This window comes from Nyctereutes procyonoides, unplaced genomic scaffold (assembly GCF_905146905.1).
Source record: "Nyctereutes procyonoides isolate TBG_1078 unplaced genomic scaffold, NYPRO_anot_genome, whole genome shotgun sequence".
NCBI lineage: Eukaryota > Metazoa > Chordata > Mammalia > Carnivora > Canidae > Nyctereutes > Nyctereutes procyonoides.
In genome coordinates this window covers 11,584,224-11,604,050 of record NW_026575147.1, presented here as the reverse complement: position 1 = coordinate 11,604,050, position 19,827 = coordinate 11,584,224, and the positions used below count along the sequence as shown (strand labels likewise).

Below are 19,827 nucleotides of genomic sequence, written 5' to 3'. Positions count from 1 at the left end.
GTTTTTCTGGTATGACTACCCCTATCCATAGTTACTTCATTGGCATAAACTATCAGGTTTGGTCCAAGGGGCCCACTGTGAATAACGAAGATACTTCTATCCACTTGAGAAAGTCCAAGGATTTAGAGGTTACCTCCCAGGGATCAGAGACAAAGGCCTTTAACACAATTGTCAATTGAGATGATTTGTATATGTGTGATTTAAATTACATGTTATTAAATTATTAGATTAAATCATTTCAGTCAACCAATATGTAAGTACCTACCATGTCTGTACATGTACTGTTCTATCTAGCTGCTGAGATAGATTTTTCCTTCAAGCATAAACCCTGCATGGTGTTGGCGAATTATTCAAATTTACTTTGATAGTATTTCAATTACTCCTTCAACAAATATAAGTGCCCATTATGTGCTACTTATGCCCATTATGTGCTACTTACAGCAGTGAGTCAAGTAGAGGAAAATCCATTCATGTTGCTTGCTTTTCAGTAGTAAATTATAACCACATTCACAAGCCAGCAAAGTCTGTTTATGGTTTTGGTGCTATCATGTTATATTTAGGTGATAGGGTAGTAAGGCATGAAATGAATTTGCTAGCTTTTTTCTCCATGTAGGAATAGTTTGTATAGCACGAGAATTATCTTAAAGTCTGAAAGAAGTGATCTGTTAAGTTGTATCTAGAATATTTGGATGCAATTTTTAATGTTTTTCTATTTCTTTCACCACTTACTTTTTTGGACAGTTCATATACATATATGAAGAGGCAGTAAAGCAGAGTAGTTAAGAGTAGGGACTCTGGAGCCCAGGTGCTGAGGTTCAAATCCCAGCTTTGCTGATTGCCACCCATATAAGTGTGGGCCTTGGAAAATACTGTCCTCTGAGCAGAACAGCACTTTATAGTATATGTATCATACAGCATATGTTATCACCAGCTGTTTTGTGGTGGAGGGTCTTTTGAAGTATCTAGATTATCATAATACCAGGAAAGCAAATCCTTCAAATGCATCATCCTTCTCTTTCTCTGTGGCCTAAGGCTTCAAGTTTTCACTCAACTGATGTGCAGCAGGAGGCTTGTACTGTAGAAAATGATGTGCCTTTTCCCTTGTACTTTTTACATCAATAGATTTTTGTAGCAATAGTGTATGCAGTTGCCAGGATATAAAGATGAGCCTTGCTGTTTTACATTTTGAAACCTCTTCCTTTCAGTTATAGCACTCGTGTTATATATTCTGATGCCTATTGTGAATGTAAGTGAAGTCCTTGGACCCCTGTGCCTTATGTTACTCATGGGGACTGTCCACTGTCAAATTGTGTCGACTCAGATAACAAGACCATCGGGAAACAATGGAAATCGGAGAAGAAGGTAAGATGAGAAATTACACTTCTAGTTGGGTACAGATTTACAAAATCCTTAATGAAAACAATGAAAAATCTTCCTGTTTTATGTGTCTTTTCAATTATCGTTTGGCTTTCACTTTTCTTTCTGATGCTAAGAAACCGTCATAACCTCTCAATCCCAGGTGGGATTTTGTCATTAAGAATGATTGTTTAAAAAGAAAAATCTGAAAAAAAAAAAAATCTGTGATGCTGTATTGTCCTTTATTAAAATTTACCTTAAATAGTGACTTTGAAAACCTTCTTCAAACTACAGTCTCAATCAAAATTTGGTGAAAATTCACTGTATAAACAAGGATGTTAGTACATTGGATTAGTGCTACTAAGATATTTACCTTTTTTTTTATATTTACCTTTTTTTAATGATAAATAATAAGAATGATTTCAAAGTGTTCTAAGCTTTTAACAGAGATGAATTTGACTTTTCTACAAATTGACTTCACTTCATGTTTTCATTAGTTATGTGTGTGGTTTTGGAACTGTCAAAGGTTTTTTGTTTTTTTTTTAGGTAAATGTAGGTCTATTACCTTCCAAAAGTTATATTATCATCTCTCAGAATATATGTAGATTTTCCCCCTAAACAGTTACAAGATTTTTTTCATTTGGTACAATGAATTTCAACATATTTATTCTTATTTTTGAATGTTATTTTTAAAAAAATGTTTTTAAAGGGTTCCTTGAAAATTCTGTTCAATTGAATGATTTCTAAGGAAATCACATGTGGTGTATCTCATTGGTGATTTATAAGAGATCTTTTAACTGCTTAAAGTATCAGTGCAAAGTGATCATTTGGTTTATTTTGTGTTCTCTGCTGAAGTGTGCCCAATGCATACAGATTTCTGACATCCATATTTAAAGGAATTGTTCCTTCTGCTGGTGGCATTGAATGTTCCTGAAAAGACTTTTGGTCATATGTGTGAAAATTTTTTTCTAGTAATATTTTGGAATATCAGTTCCATTTCTTGAAATATTGAACACAATGATAGCATAGGAGTTTGGTTTGGAACCCAGTTTTAACCTTCAGTCAGAAATATTCTTGCATGATTTATTCTCATTATATGAAGTTCACTATACTTCATTTCACATTGTAGCCCACTGGGATCATTTTCTTTCTTTTTTTTTTTAAAGATGTATTTATTTATTCATTCAGAGAGAGCAAAGAGAGAGGCAGAGACAGGCAGAGGGAGAAGCAGGCTCCATGCAGGAAGCCCGATGTGGGACTCGATCCTGGGTCTCCAGGATCACACCCCGGGCTGCAGGTGGTGCTAAACCGCTGCGCCACCGGGGCTGCCCATGGGATCATTTTCTGTAGTGATATTTGGGGCATAAATATGAAAGTTCTTGAATCTGAAGCTGTTGAAATTTTTTTTTTTCGTAGAAAATTACGGAAAACTGTCAATGGTGATGGGAGCCGAGAAAATGGAAATACCTCCTCTGATAAAGTCAGAGGAGTAGAAACTTTGGAATCTAATCCCTTTATTGGTGGTTTTTGGGGTACTCTCTTTGGCAACAGGTGGGAAGTCTCACATTGGAACGTTTACTTGATTATATATTCATGTCAGTATTAACCTAGTATGTAATCTAATTAGGAGAACGCAATATAAGCATATTATAATTGTGGTCTGAGTTTTAAGCATTCTAGAAGGATTTACTTCCTTCAGATATCTCCACTGTCTGTCAGGTTATCCATAAGTCCAGGAGTCTACCATAAAAGTTTCATTCTGTTTGATCTTTAACGGTATTTTAGACCACACGATTACATAAATATAAATACTTGGAAAAGGTAAATATTTTAAGCCATATTGACAAACATCTTGAGGGGAACAAAGAATTTTTAAAAGATTGGGTGTTTTTCAGTGTAGAAGCTGATACCTCTTTAGAAATGGGATGCAGGAGGCTGGTGTTTATGGGAAATAGTACAGAAAGGGAAATGGATCCAAGAGAAATTCTATCTCCTTCTTGATTTTGCAGTGTCATGACAACACTAGTATGACTCTAAGAAATACTTATTTTGTCATATGTTGGTGATTTTGACTCAAAAATAAAATGCTTTTGCAGTTCCTTTTTTGAAGATGAAGTACATGTTTCCCTCACTTTCCAAAAGTAGAGTGTTCCTATGAAACCTTTTGTGGGCTGAAATGGAATGAAGTGAAGAAGCAATTACCATTAATTTATATGGAAAAATTTTTGAGCCCTCTCAGACCTAAGAAAATAACCTCTCTTAGGATTGTCTGATACCTTAGAACATAGCTTGCTGGCAGATGCACAAAAGAAATTGAGACAAAGCATGGATGCTCATAGATGCAGTTGAAAGCTCTGGCAGCTTAATGCTGAGATGCTAGAGGGTAGCTCCCAGAGAAGGAGCGCCAAGGGGCCACCCTTGCCACTGGAGGGCATGCTGCTTCTTTATTGGCTTGCTGCAAAACAAGCTGATTGCTAGTTTCACTTACCTTTTTTCATAAAAGCAAAAATCCTCTTCAGAGTTCTTTCGGCTAGCAAAAACCAGTCCTAACATAGGTCTTTCATAAAAGCAAAGAGATATAGTGCGAACTTTTGAAAAGTGGGGAATGCCTGTATAATCACATACTTTTCTAAAGATAGGTTACACTCTTTTTTTTCTTAAAGATTTTATTTATTAGAGACAATGTGCGAGCAAGCACACAATTTGGAGGTGGAGGGGCAGAGAGAAAGGGAGAAGTAGATCCTTCCTGAGTAGGGAGCCCGACACAGGGCTCAATCCCAGGACCCTGAGATCATGACCTGAGCTGAAGGCAGATGCTTATCCGACTGAGCCATCTGAGCACCCTACTTATGCTCTTTAGTTTGGGTTCTTTATGCTGAATGTTGTGCTGGTTTCTGGGCATCCCTGTTCTCAGTGATTTTACTATCTAATTAGGAAGATAAGAATATAATGCAATCACAGCAGTGTAAAAATATCATAAGTGGTTACCTGCTGACTAAAGGCCATGCAGTTCAGCAGTTGGAGTGATTATTCAGGGGTGAAGTAGTCAACAGGAATAATGAAGGAGCCAAGAATTGCTGGTCTTTGAAAGACAGGAATGGAGAAGACATTCTCTGAGTGGCATAAACAGATGATGTAAGGTAGGCATTGGCACTGTGTTTGAGAGGGAAAGTGAAGACTGGAACCCACTTGCAAAACTGAAAAGAAGAGGCTTGCTCTCAAAATTAATTGTGACGAGTCTTTGGAAACTAGAGATATCTGTATTCTGGCTTTCTACACCCTTAGGCAAGCTAAAGCCTGAAAAATATGATTTCTGAATTTCCTTAATTTCTAGAATAATATACAGTTGACCCTTGAACAGAGGGCTTAAGGGTGCTTGTTGCCTGGAAACCTTACTAGTAACATGAATAATTGATAAAAATATATTTTGTATGTTATATGTACTATGTTACTGTATTCTTTTTTTTTTTTTTTTTTTTTTTAAATTTTTATTTATTTATGATAGTCACACAGAGAGAGAGAGAGAGAGAGGCAGAGACACAGGCAGAGGGAGAAGCAGGCTCCATGCACCGGGAGCCCGACGTGGGATTCGATCCCGGGTCTCCAGGATCGCGCCCTGGGCCAAAGGCAGGCGCCAAACCGTTGCGCCACCCAGGGATCCCAATGTTACTGTATTCTTATAATAAAGTGAGCTAGAGGAAAAAGAAATGTTATCGAGAAAATCATAAGGAAGAGGAAATGCATTTATAATACTGTACTGTATTTTTTTAAAAGATCCACAAATAAGTGGTGCTTGCAGTTCAAGGATCAACTTGAATTCTTCAAAAGCAAATGATTTCATGAAAGATGGTACTTACAGAAAACAAGCTAGTAATCTTTTTTTTCCTTTTTTTAAAATTAGGATTAAAAAAGTAAAATTAATATGTAACAAAGGGACTGAAACTGACAATGACTCAAGTTGTCTGCATCCTATCATTAAGAAGAGACAATGTCAACCAGAGATTAGAATGTGGCAAACAAGAGAGAAAGCAAAATTTTCAGATGGAGAAAAGTGCCGTAGGGTAAGATTTAGACGAGTACTATCTATAAAAATCTTTTTTTTCCCATGTAAAATTTTCCTATTCTTAGACTACTGGAAATATCAAATAGATACTAATGGGTTTATGTAATTTGTCATAACAAATAAGTGAAATGTAAAGCCATGAGACACGCAAAAGAGAATAGCACATGAAGACTGTAGTTTATTCTTTTCTAGGAACAGAACCTGTTATGTCATTGGCTACTGATCCAGCCTTAGCGGTGGGCGGGTAGGTTGACTGGATCAACAGATCAGTGTAGAGGCTACTGAGCTGTATTCCAGCGATGCAGTGAGAATATGGTAGGGGTTCAGAAAACTGTTTTCTAGGTGTAGCAGAGATGTTCTGTCTCTAAAACTTCCACTTTATAGTCTTGAAATATTTTCTCATTTGTTAGAGAAATTAACAAATTACAAATTAGAGAAATTACAAAAATAGCTAATGTTCTTGAGCCATTACTGCAACCAGGCTCTATTCTAAGCGCTTTACATGTAGTAAGTCATCTGATTGTTTTCACAGCTCTGTGAGATAGGTCTTTCATTATCATCACTGTTCAGATGCGGAAATGGGGCCTCAGGTTAGTTACTCACTTCCAGTTACATCACTAATAAGTAGAATTAGTAGAAGGGCCGTGACTCAGATGCAAGCCTGTGCTTCTAACCTCTACATAATCTATGTAACACATCAGTGAGGCTGTTTAGTTCCAAGGAAGTTCACTATTTTTCTTTATTGAGATCAAGTAATATATAGGTTGAGTCAGTTTGGGTTCCCTCTGATTGTTTCTTTGTTTCTACGTGCTTATTTTCACATGTGCAGCTCCCTAGAGTATTTTGGACTGTCCCCTGTGAAGAAATTGCTGTTCTCTTTGCAGGAGGCTTTTAGGCATTTGGGTAATGGGGTTTCAGACGAACTGTCGAGTGAGGAGGATGGGGAAGCCCGGACGCAGATGATGATGCTGCGTAGGAGTGTGGAAGGAGCCTCAAGTGACAATGGCTGTGAAGTTAAGAATAGAAAATCCATACTTACCAGGCACCTAAACACTCAGGTAATCTTCCGTTTGTGAAAGTATCGGCACTGACTTCAAAATCATTAAATGGTAACAAAACATGGGATGTGTTTTCTTTTTGTTTGTTGGCTTGATTTTTGACAGGTAAAGAAAACCACTACCAAGTGGTGTCACATTACACGGGATTCGGACAGTCTGGCTGAGTCAGAGTTTGAATCAGCAGCCTTCAGTCAGGTAATGTATCCTTCTGATAGGTCCCTGTTCAAGACATAGCCTTAACTGTAGTAATAATGGTATCCGTTGCCTTTTTTATTGGTTGTCCTAAAGTAGCGGTTGTATTTGCCCGGCCTCCCCCACCACCAGCTGTCTGTCTCCCCATCTGGCAACTTTCATATGGCTACTCGCCCCCGGAAGGAGCTCTATTTCACTTTGACTCTAACCTTAAAGGCATCATAGATGACATGATGCTCAACACGAGCTCCGTCAATCCCCAGAGGACAAGAAGGCTCCCTAATATTTACTTGGAGTATGGAGCTTATTCTTAAGCATCATTCCTTTGTAAGTGGCACTGATGCTGATGAAGACAAAGTTTTGAGAAAAGACCCCTGAGAGGTGGGAGAAGCAGATCTCATCATGCAGCTAACAGGCATGTTGTCCATTTGGAATATTATCACTCAGAGGTGAGCGGGGTAGCTAGTGGTAGTGTGGTTTTTGTTTTGATTGACAAGGCAGTTGGGGTTGTGGAAAAACTTGCATTTTTATGTTTGTACTGCAGGAGAGCTGCTTCGGGCATCCTTTTCTCAGCCTGACTAGCCTTTCCAGGTTTGGCCAGGCCCTGGGACATGACTAGATCTCCAGTCACGCTCATGGTATTTAGAGTAGGGGACACTGTGGGTGTGTCATAACCTATATCCAGGGTAGTTCCTCTAGATATGCTTGCAGAGGTCACTGTCATCTCAGGGAACTTGAGTCAAACAATCTCATGATTTGGCAATAACTTCTTAGAGGAAGTCCTTTTAAAGTCCTGCTTGGTAGAGAGTCATCACAGTTTTACATTTACATATTAAAATGTCTTAATTATAACATGAAGCTTTGTGAATAAATGACTACATGGGGTCAACTTAAGAAAGCTTGCCAGCCATCACCACAGATAATTTGTCTTAATTTTATTTCAGATATATGATTGCTTTTTTGTTTTGTTTTGTTTTGTTTAATTTTTTTTTAATTTTTATTTATTTATGATAGTCACACAGAGAGAGAGAGAGAGGCAGAGACACAGGCAGAGGGAGAAGCAGGCTCCATGCACCAGGAGCCTGATGTGGGATTCGATCCCGGGTCTCCAGGATCGGGCCCCAGGCCAAAGGCAGGCGTCAAACCGCTGCGCCACCCAGGGATCCCCTATATGATTGCTTTTAAAAATGAATGAAGATAAAGATACAGTTTTGGTTTTCTGTATTCCTTTAAAGGGCTCTAGGTCTGGCATGAGTGGTGGTTCTCGAAGCCTCAACATGTCAAGAAGAGACTCCGAAAGCACCCGCCATGACTCGGAGACTGAGGATATGCTATGGGACGACCTGCTGCATGGCCCAGAGTGCCGGTCATCTGTCACCAGTGACAGTGAGGGGGCCCATGTGAATACCGTTCACTCAGGGACCAAACGTGACCCCAAAGAAGATGTTTTTCAGCAGGTCTGTAAAGGTGATGGTAATAATAGCCAATACGTACTATATATTTGCATTTGCTGGGTACCATATTATCTCATTTGACTTTATAATAATTGTATAAGATAGATACTATTATTATCTCTAATTTAGAGATGAGGAAATTCAGCATAATTTGAAAGTGAAGATGTTGGTATTAGAACTCAGGGGGAAGTACTCTCGAGTTGCTGTAACCTAAATTTTTGTCCATAATACTTTTTCTCATTTTCCTTAGAATGATCCTTAATGTTCATTTTATGTGAGCAGGATTGTTTGAATGGTCCATCAAACTCGTATGTTCGTATAATATTATATATTTCATGTCATACATGAATTACTAAGAGATGGCATTGCTTGCTTCTCTAATAATGTATAAACCAAGGGATGCTTTTAATTTTAGGCTTTGCATTAATATCATAAAATCAGCCTGGAATTGGAGGTTGCTTAGAAGGTATTTGAACCCTCAACTGATGTAGAAATTCTCATGTGGTAATAATAGTTACTACTTCATAGGACCATTGTGATATATCTAATGAGATAATATAAAGTGCTTAGCACAATGTCTAGCAAAGAGTAAGCACCCAGGAGATGTTAGCATTATTTTTAGTATCCCCACCAGATCATCAATGGCCTCTACTTAAATACTTCTGGAGCTGGACTGATTATTACTTCATGAGAGAGCTTTCTCCACTGCTGGATAGATTGAATGATTAGAAGTGGTGCTCAAATCAACGTTTCAGATGTTTGGCGACAATGTGATTCTTTTTTGGTTGTTGTTCTTTAGACTAAAGATTTCCACAGTGATGTACAAATACTGGATGGTGGATATTTGTTTAATTAATGAATTTTCTTGATTCTAGGATATCACTGATTTAGGTTATGCATTTTCATGAAAAAAATCCTGCTTCATTAAATGTATACAATTTTTAAAACCTAGTCAGAAACAATGTATGTTTTCTCATTAAAGCTTTAAGCTTTTTTCTTTCAATTTTGCTGTCAAAGTTTGAATCTAAGTATCCTTTACGTTCAGTCTGAAGATTCATCTAAATCACATTAGCCCTCAGTAGTTCTGCATAGCATCCTCATAATCTTGACCTCCTTTGCACTTTTGGGATTTTCAGTATAATTTTAAGGCATATATAATAATAATTGGGTAATATGGAATTCTCTGTATCAAAAGGAATTCATCATTTCCCAATTCCCCTACCTATCCCGTTCTTTTATTCCCCATATTTTTGAATGCCCTCACCAACCACACCTAAGACAGAAACCTTGGAGACCCCACCCTCTCCACATGTTTCTAATCTGTCCTTATATCCCCTTGGCTCCACAGAACAATATCTGTCTGTCTACTTGTGTCTCCCCTGCTTGGGGCTATCTGGATCATTACAGCAGCTTCTGTGGGTTTGCTTCCTTTGTCTGTTCTTCCACAGAGCCGCAGCCCAAATGATGCTATTCCCCTTTAAGTCCTTTAACTACTATTTTCCCCCCTTGGGATTATTCGCTTCTGTTTCTCTCTTTGCACTGATACAATCCCATCTCTGATCATACTCCCACCTGCTCTCACATACTACACTTTATCTCAACTGGACTTTTTTCAGAGCTGTACCATTCCTCATGTGCCTCTGGCTTATTTGCCTGGAAATACTCTTTTCTCTGATACTCGATCCTTCAGCTCACTTCTTTTTATTTTTCAGGTCTTGGCTAAGGAAGCCTTCTTCATTTGCTCCCAAAGCACTCTTTCCTCCCCCTATCATGCCGTGTAGTAACTTTATTTAATCATGTCTCCGTAAATCTTAAACTTCTTGATGTCAGGGACCTCATCTGTCTCATCCTTCTATTGTATCTGTGGTGCGTGTTACATAGTTGGTGTGTCATATATTTTTTTGGCATCATCAATGAATAAATCAGTAAATGCTCATCAGCATTATGCTAGGTACTGTAGTAGATAGAGAAGAAATCTACACCATGTAGTCCTTTTTTAGAAATTTAGTTTGAGGACAAGATGATTATAGGGGAAATAAGTAGAGGACACTAGAAAAGTAGCATATAATTATATGCTAATTTGTCTGATACACTAGGGGTCTTTAATTTCAGAGAAGGGCAAAATAGTGAGACTTGTCACAATGAGCTGACTGTGTTCGTGAAGGGAACTTGAGTTGGTACTTGAAGAATAAGAACTTATGTGGCAGAAGAAAATTGTACTTTTTTTTTAATCTTGAGCTTCCTCTTGAGTTTTCTATGCTTTTCTGTGTCCTGATTAGACCAGAGAAAGGCTTAACTCCTCGGTTATTCATGTAACGTGGAAGGCCTATCAGAGCCTCTCCTACCTAACTTCTTGCTACCGCTAGTACAGTCACATTGCTCTCTATAAATACTTCTCTCCTTAATATGCCCCAAACACACCAAGCTTAGCCTTACTTCCAGACATTTAGACGGAAGCTACGTTGGAGATCATGGAATCCTACTTCCCGTCATCACAGATGTTTAGCCTCTTTCCAGGTAAGAAGTTGGCTTTTTGAAGAAAAAAGGACCAGAGATGAGCATCATGGAGGTGGCCATTGGCATGATGAGCTCTGGGAAGGAGAGAAGAGAATGATGAGGTCCAACACTGGTGAATGTGGCCTGGATGCTGGAAAATGGGGGAAAAAATCCAACGGAGGAAACAAAAAAGAGTGGATGAAAATAATTTTATATTTTTCTTTTTAGAACCACTTATTCTGGCTTCAGAACTCAAGTCCTGCCTCTGATCGAGTTAGTGCAATAATCTGGGAAGGGAACGAGTGTAAAAAGATGGATATGTCTGTGTTGGAAATAAGTGGCATCATAATGAGCAGGGTAAGATTTCATAAGTTTTCAAAATTTTCAGAAAACTTGTTTAATGATCAGCTATTTCATAGGATCAATCTATTCAGTAATCAAAACACTGCTTTTGAAACAAATATATATTTTTTTTAATTTTGTAGTTAGAATCTTTACTTAGAATATTTTTTTATTTGTGACAAAGTTTTCTGTGAACATGATCAATTATTCAGGTATACTCTGCAAATATTCCCTATGTCATTTAAGCCTGATTTTTAAATAAAATCTAAAAGTCATAAATCTGTACATCATTTTTATTTGTACTTCTTTTAGCTATAAAACAGTTTTTAATAATCTAAATAGTACTTGATAAATACTGCTTCGCAACTCCATTTAACTATGTAATGATGGACATTTTAAATTAATTCCCAGGTTAATGCATATCAGCAAGGAGTAGGTTATCAGATGCTGGGAAATGTCGTCACCATTGGATTAGCATTTTTTCCTTTTCTACATCGACTTTTCCGCGAGAAAAGCCTTGACCAGCTAAAGTCCATCTCAGCTGAGGAGATCATTACTCTCTTTTGTGGGGCACCACCTGTTACACCTATTGTTATTTTGTCTATGATTAACTTTTTTGAACGATTGTGTCTTACTTGGATTTTTTTTTTCATGATGTGTGTGGCAGAGAGAACATATAAACAGGTCAGTATAGAACTAAGTAAAATTTCTTGCCTCTGGTTTTGCATATGATATGCAATTGAGTTGATTTTGTTCTCTTGATTTGTTCCCTTTCCAAAAGTTAATGTGGGCAATAAAGGATTGATGAGTGGGCTTTGGTATTTGTGGGTTTAACACTTGTGATATTGATTATTCACAAATGACATGTTGTAATTTGGCATTTCGCTGAGTTCATGTGTAAGAGTAAGTGACTTACGCAGAGAGTGAGCCTAGATGACTGCATGGCACCTGTGCCTCAATGTGCCTTTGTCCTTGTTTACCCATAACATATGTAGTAATTCTCAAAGTGAAAACGTTTCTGTGGAAAATGGGTGAGTGAGAAATAAATTTATTGAATTTTGATAAGAATTAGGAATCGAGGACTTGCTTATTGGTGATATGTGCAAAAAACATGATTTTAAATGGAAATTTAATCTGGGATTAAACCAGAATTCTGTATAAACATTTGTGTTTGTGAAGTTGGGGATTCACAAAGGTTTCCAAATAATATTCCTTGAAAATGTCAAGAGTGTACCATATTATGAAGACATAAATTATTATGAAATGTGCTTTGGAAGCAACAGGGTCATGAACTATTGACTTGGTCTGAGTGATCACTGATTAGAATTTCATCCTTTTGTTATTTTTCATATACTGGGAATATTGTTTATAATTATATAAATATATACACAGATACACACATGTACCTTTTACTTTGTGATTTTTTTCTAACTCTCTAGAGATTTTTATTTGCAAAACTCTTCAGCCATATTACCTCTGCCAGGAAGGCTAGAAAATACGAAATACCTCATTTCAGACTTAAAAAAGTGGAGAACATTAAGATATGGCTATCACTGCGTTCCTTTCTAAAGGTGAGTTTCATTTGACTAATGATAGAATGTGTTCAAGAATATGCAGAAAACCTCAGTGAAATTCCTGGCAGCAGATACTCAGTGGGCAGGGTGGTTAGTTCTATGTGCTGGACAGATTGTGTCAATGGCTGACAGACATAACTGGACACCAAGTTGGAAGTGATCTATCTGCTGAGGTGGTGGAGGTAAGTAAATAAGAGCTTAGAAAGGGAAAAGAAAATTCAAATTCCTAGGACAGAATTATAAATTGAAAATTGCATCTTTTTCTGACTTTTTGGAAAATATTCCAGCTGAAAATACATCTGTGAATCACTCACACTCTTAATTTGGAACAGCACGAATTTCAGTGCTTAAACTTAAACATGTCCAAAATGTGTTAAAATCCTACTCCAGAAACTTCTTTTTTTTCTTTCAGAAACTTCTTATAAATATCTATTTTCACATTAATGTAGTGAAATTCAGAGTGCAAATGATGTGAGGTCCATTGCTGTCTCTAACTGTAATCTTACACATTAACTTGCATCTCACTCCACAGAGACGGGGGCCACAGCGTTCAGTTGATGTGGTTGTATCTTCAGTCTTCTTACTGACACTTTCGATTGCTTTCATTTGTTGTGCCCAGGTAAGAGTTTCATATCTGTTTTAATGAAAAATGGAAATTATGATATGGTTCACTATTTTAGGTGTGTGTGTGTGTATATGACAAAAATTAATTTCTCAAGAGCAAGGCACTGGCATGGTTATGCTGAAATACCCATTTTTTAATGTATCTAAATTTCCTTTGCTATGTTGAATGCTCGTTAACTTTCCTTACTTTTGAAATGAGAATAAAGTAATTCTCAGTGCTTTAAGACCCTCAGATCACTCTAATTCTAATTAGCAATTTTTGACTGATAATAAAGCTGTCATTCCATGAGGGTTACAAAATAGTGATTTTTCTAATTTCATCTTTCAATTTTCACTCTGTGGTTGACCTTTACCTACTTCCTTCCACCCTCCCTCCTTCCTGTCCTTCCTTCTTTCCTTCTTTCCTTCCTTCCTTTTTCCCTCCCTCCCTCCCTCCCTTTCTTCCTTCCCGGACTCATATATTCTGATTTTTATCCAACAGATTATAATCTATTACTCTGTTTCTTTTGATGACTAAATCATCCCAGATGTGGCTAGTGGGGAGGACCGTTGAAGCTCCCTCCTGTATCCTTTCAACAAGTCCTTGTATCAGTTTGAGGGTGGAGGGTGGACTTCTGTGCTTTCTTGATGACAAGAAGTTTCAGGCTTACCTTGCATCATTCCATTTGTTGAGTTTTGTCTTAATTCTACTGTAGTCAGAACATATTCGAATGTTTTCACTCCTTTGAAATGTGTGAGGCTTGCTATATTATCTGGCATATGGTCAGTTTCATTAAATCCATATCAGCACTTTGAAAGAACTTGTATTCTGTTGTTTGGGCGAACAACATTCTCTAATTAGTCCAAGTTTGTTAGTTGAATTGCTTGCATCTCCTCCATTCTTACTCATATCTTTGGTCTGCTTATTCTGTCAGCCATTGACAGAGGTGTGTTCAAGTCCACTGTGGTGGTGGATTTCTCTTTTCCTCCTTTTATTTCTGTCAGTTTTCACTTTATATATCTTGAAGCCAATTCTTATGACCTTCATAGTTATTCTTTTTTTCTCAATCCAGGACCACATGTTGCATTTAGTTGTCCTGTCACTTTAGTCTTCTTTAACCTGGACAGATGTCAGGCTATCTTTATCTTTCATGACCTTATGAAATGTCTCTGAATCTAATGTTCTTAACTTAAAGTCTACTCTATTTATATTAACTATACCAACTGTCTTTTGATTCATTTTTGCGTATCTTTGTCTGCCCTTTCATTTATTTTGTCTTCATATTTGAGTCATGTTTCCTGTAATCGACATAGCTTGTTGTGTGTGTGTGTGGGGGGGGTTCTTGTTCTTAATCCAGTTTCACAGTCTTAGTGTTTTAGATTGTCTGGCTCATTTACATTTCATGTAATTACCACAAATACAAATACTGTTTAGTTCTTATTTGGTCTACCTATTAATTTTTCTTTTTTCGCTCCTTTCTTGCCGTCTTTTATTCATCTAATATTTTATAGTATTCCATTTAATCCTCTCTGTTAACTTACTATATGTTCTTTTACTCCTGCTGACCTCAGAGATTGCAAAATATATCCTTAGCTTATTATAGTTAATAATTTATTAGTTTCTGCTTTCCTTGTAATGCTAGGCCCTTAGAACACTTTATCTCATTTGTCCATTCACCCGTTATTAGTGTCCTTCATTTAAATTTCACATATATTTTAAACCCACAAGATGTAATTACTATTTTTTGTAGTCAATTATTCATTTATATTTACCTACGTAGTTATTACCCTTTTCATTGCTTTTCGTTAGTTTCTTGATTTCTCTTTTTCTTGGAATTGTTTTCCTCCTGTTCGCATAATCTGCCTGGTGATAAATTCTGTTTTTATTTGTTTGAAAATGTCTTTTATCACTTTTGTGTTTAAAGGGTGTTTTTGCTGAGTATTCATTTCTAGGTTGCCAGTTACTTTCAGTACCTTTAGGATTCTGTTATCTTCTGATTTCCATGTTTTATCTTGAGAAGTCAGCTGTTAGTCTTATTGCTGCTCTTTTAAAAGTAACATCCTTTTTCTCTGGCTGGTTTTAAAAGTTTTTCTTTGTGTTTGGTTTTATAGCCATTCGGCTGTAGTTTGTGTGTTATCTATTGCTACACAACAAACACCACCCTGTTGAAAAGATGGGCCTAGATTGGTATTAGTTGTTCCTTTCATCCCCTAGTTATAACTGATTGGCTAAATGTATCCCTCTTTTGGAAATTAGAACTGAAAACCTGAGATAACAGTAGTGGACTTTGGAAAAGAAAGGTCTGTAGGAGTCAGTGGGCCAGTAGGGTGCTATGATAAACCAAAACTAGAGCAAGTCAAAGTTGGGGGGTAGCAGTAAAAAAAGGTCTTGCAAGGCAACAGAATTAGCTAAGAAGTGGGGAGATGGGAGCCCAAATGGCCCTCAAGGAAGAGAGATGGAGAGGGGAGCTGTTCCTTGACTTCCTGGTCTTCAAAAGGCTAGCATTTGGTTTTTCAGTGAATTTTTCAATAAATTCCATTTTATCTTGAGCTCGCTTGAGTAAATTTTGAAAAAAACAAAGACTTTTACCAAAAAACTTGATACATAATAGGCATTTGATAACTGGTAGCTGCTGCTGCTATTATTTGGATCCTAAAAATGGAGCAAAGAACTGATCATCAGGATTTTCTAGTCATACCAGTAGGATGGGCCACATATTTTAGGAAGCTCTACTAGCCATATAAATGCAAACTTAAGGGGATCCCTGGGTGGCTCAGTGGCTCAGCCTTTTAGCCACTGCCTTTGGCCCAGGGCGTGATCCTGGAGACCCGGGATCGAATCCCACTTTGGGCTCCCTGCATGGAGCCTGCTTCTCCCTCTGCCTGTGTCTCTGCCTCTGCCTCCCCCCCCCCCCTCTCTCTCTCTCTCGAATAAAGAAAATCTTTTTAAAAAATGCAAATTTAATACTTTGAAAAAATGGTCACCGTGTATTTGTGATTGGGCACACCAGTGGTTTAAAAGACTGAAATGTGTTTGTCTTATTTTACTTGTTGTACATTTCCTCCTTTGTTACTTCCAGAATTTGCTGTCTTTCACGCAAAGGAAAAAAAATCTGGGAACCCAGAGAAATAGAGTGATTAGTTAAATAGATAATACTTTATATAAGTATTGAAACTCTTCTGCTTTGAGTGTAAAATATTGGTAACTTATAAACCTCTTTAAGTTTCTAGAGTAAAGTGATAATTATAGATTTTTGAGACAAATGAAAAACTTAACTTTTTTTGATTCTTTGCATAGGTTCTCCAAGGGCATAAAACTTTCCTGAATGATGCTTATAATTGGGAATTTTTGATCTGGGAAACAGCTTTACTACTTTTCTTACTGCGTCTGGCCTCACTGGGTTCTGAAACCAATAAGAAATACAGCAATGTTTCAATATTACTTACTGAACAGGTATTGATTGGTCCTTGTCAATTTGGTTCTGAATTTAGAGATGACATAATAAGATTTGTGCAGAAGATTCAGGGTTAAATCTAGAGTTAGCACTTTCTGGCTATATGAACTTATAAATCACTCTGCTACCATGTAAGTGTTTCCTTCTGATAAAATGAGGGTAATAATCTTCCCCCCTGCTCCCAGGATTGTAAGAATTAAGATCTTATGGATTGAAAGAATTTTGTATATTATAAAGATATCTTTATTGGTGGTAATGGAGCATGCTTTTAATCTCATATTCCACATCAAGTGGATCTTTATAATACTTGTCATTTAAGTGTGTTTAATCTTCTAGAATTTCTTCTGTATCAGCCATAGAATACATTCAGTGTTTGGAAAATACTTGCTCTTTAGTATGTGAATGGATAGTAAGATTGGGAAGTGTTTCTTATAAATACAGAGTAGTATAAAGGGGTTTTTTTTGGTTTTTGTTTGTATTTAATTTCATATTTATCCATAAGTTTTAAATAAAAACATTTAGTATCATTAGATTTTCTTTTTTTGCCTTAGAACTATAGTGGAAAATATTTCCTAGCAGAGAAAAAATAAGGATATAGCAAGTTAAAAGCAGCAGCTATTTTCTTATATTCCATTAGTGTTTCACAAGGATATTAGATTATGTGAGGGACACCAAAATGAATAAGCCAGAGCTTTTGAAGTTAAGGAATTCACATGTTATTGGTTATATTGTAATTAATATTACACTTTTCATTGTTTTGATATTTAAATGACTTTATCTTTTTTTTTTTTAATTCACTAAATGCCTTTTCTTGGCAGATGTGACCAAAAGAGCTGAGGGTAGAGTTTGTGACATCTATGTTCTGTAGAAGTAGCTGCAGGAATTTCAGAATTTATTTGAAAATCTCCTCGAATCTGCCAGACTTAGTATAGTATGTATATCTTTTTCTCTGACATTTGCCTTAATCTCTCTTTTTTCCCTCAGATTAATTTATATCTTAAGATGGAGAAGAAGCCAAATAAGAAAGAACAGCTTACTCTCGTAAATAATGTATTAAAGCTGTCCACCAAGTTATTGAAAGTAAGTAATATCCTGTGATACACTTTTACGAGCACTTAAATCAACACTTTATGTATTGGAGAAGACTCTAGTAACAGATAGATACCGGTCTGTGTACATTCAAAATGCCAACTTGACAGTTTGGGATTAATGACTATATAAAAAAAACTCCCATCTCATTACCCGGGTTCTGGTGATTGCTAAAGTCTGTTACATTTTTCAAATTAACATTTAAAAAACATCACAACATATCACACAAACCCATCTTTGAACATTTCTAGTGGAAAAGTAGGTGAGAGTCCATTACAGGTCTCTTTTTAAAGCAGCTACTGAACATGAAGGAAAAAATGACTTCTGCAATCATCCTCACCCAAGACCTAAAAGCAGCCCAGAAATAACTGGCAGCCATCGAGAGGCCATGTATCTTATCTCCATTCTTCCATGTTTTTCTAGGAGCTGGACACACCATTTAGACTCTATGGACTGACAATGAATCCCTTAATCTATAATATCACCCGAGTCGTTATCCTTTCTGCTGTCTCAGGTGTTATAAGTGATCTTCTAGGATTTAATATAAGAGTAAGTGTGACCAGTACTTTGTAGCACCTGCCTTAGTCTTAAAATTGACCAAATAGAATAATCCTTGCTCTTCACATTGTGTTTGTGTGCATGTATGTGTGTGAGAGCGTGAGAGGTTGGAAGACTGGAGACTTGTGTAAAGAACCCTTGGGGTAAAAAAATAGACATTTTGATGGTGGTGCACAGGCTTCTTAGCTTAGGTTTTCTCATGTGACACAAGTGTAATAGACTGTGCTCTTGAATGGAACACAGAATCAAGTTTGAATCTCATGTCAGTCTAATATCACAGGCTGGGGAAGGGTCATCCTCTCACCTAGGGAATACACTGAGGCAGAATGAATGAAAACCCATGGCCTGTGAACTGCAGGGTGGAATTTTTAACCTTGGAAATTGTTGATGTTTCTCCTCTGTGGTGTCTTATGGTTGCTATTGTTCTTCTCATGTAAGGGTTCTCGCTTCATAGTCATGTAAGTGGACCTGTAAACCCCAACTGTTGGTCTTAAAATTAACTCATTTTGATGGTTTTCTTTTCTTAGCTGTGGAAAATTAAGTCCTAAGCTGAGCCATGTGCCTGGAATCTCCCCTTGCTGGCATCAGGATTTAACCATTAAGGAAGGAGATGACTGCAGAAACCATGAGACACCTACCTGCTTGTTCACACATAGAGGTGCTCTCCGCTCTGCCTAATCTTAGGAGTGGTGTTTTCAGAGGAACAAATCCTTTTCCAGCTGGGCATGCATGCCAAAAACTGTATTTTCATGTTTTTCAAACAATATGAATAGTCAGAAGACTAAAGATCATGTATTATGGTAACAGAAGGACAACTTTCTCAGTTAGGAAATTGATTTGGGGCATTTCAGGGCTGTGACGGTTTTATTTACTGCAAGTAGTTTTTTGGGTTACTATGGTAGATCCCCAACGCATGAAGAAAATACCTTCTTTTGGAAATGGCAAATTCAGTACTTTTCTATTAAGTCTATACAATTGGAGATTTCTTTCCTCTAGCAAAGAGAGATCAAATTTAAACTATTTTAGGTTGAACCCAAATAAAATAACTTTATTGGAGAATTTCGGTTTTGAGGCTTTTTTTTGTTATTGCAGAAAAAAAATAACCTTTTAACCTGAAAATTTCTGTTAAACTATGGAGAAAATTTTAGTTTACAGTTTTGAAGTTAATCCCAATAACTATAGTTGTTGGTGAAAGAGACATGCATATATCATGCCATGTAATTCAGCATGAGAAGTGTAAGTGTATGCATACTCATTCATGTCCATCATACAACATGGTTGCCATGTAAATCATCTGAGCTGTTACCTATCACAATACTAAGGGAAGCACTGATTGTTGTATGACTTAATGTACTCAACCCTCAGTACAATTTCAGGTCCCTAGTGTCTATACTCAGCCAAGTTATGCCTTTGATGATTTGAATTCTCTCTCTCTTTTTTTTAAAAGATTTTATTTATTTATTTATGAGAGACACAGAGAGAGAGAGGTGAGATATAGGCAGAGGGAGAAGCAGGCTCCATGCAGGGAGTCTGACACAGGACTCAATCCCGGATCTCCAGGATCACGAGCCCTGGGCTAAAGGCAGG

At 37.0% G+C, this 19,827-nt stretch overlaps 1 protein-coding gene across 2 annotated transcripts in view; it reads left to right on the top strand.

Moving 5' to 3' along the window:
- Positions 1-19,299, top strand: part of PHTF1 (putative homeodomain transcription factor 1) — a 42,622-nt gene extending 23,323 nt beyond the window's left edge. For both annotated transcript variants that reach the window (XM_055312558.1, XM_055312559.1), the window contains exons 6-19: positions 1,206-1,362; positions 2,773-2,907; positions 5,258-5,417; positions 6,304-6,477; positions 6,583-6,672; positions 7,905-8,126; positions 10,848-10,976; positions 11,373-11,645; positions 12,401-12,532; positions 13,068-13,154; positions 16,437-16,592; positions 17,578-17,673; positions 18,106-18,231; positions 18,768-19,299. In XM_055312558.1, coding sequence (XP_055168533.1) covers positions 1,206-1,362; positions 2,773-2,907; positions 5,258-5,417; positions 6,304-6,477; positions 6,583-6,672; positions 7,905-8,126; positions 10,848-10,976; positions 11,373-11,645; positions 12,401-12,532; positions 13,068-13,154; positions 16,437-16,592; positions 17,578-17,673; positions 18,106-18,231; positions 18,768-18,788 — 1,958 coding nt within the window. In that variant the 3' untranslated portion in view covers positions 18,789-19,299. The remainder of the gene's footprint in view (positions 1-1,205; positions 1,363-2,772; positions 2,908-5,257; positions 5,418-6,303; positions 6,478-6,582; positions 6,673-7,904; positions 8,127-10,847; positions 10,977-11,372; positions 11,646-12,400; positions 12,533-13,067; positions 13,155-16,436; positions 16,593-17,577; positions 17,674-18,105; positions 18,232-18,767) is intronic.
- Positions 19,300-19,827: the final 528 nt, after the last annotated feature.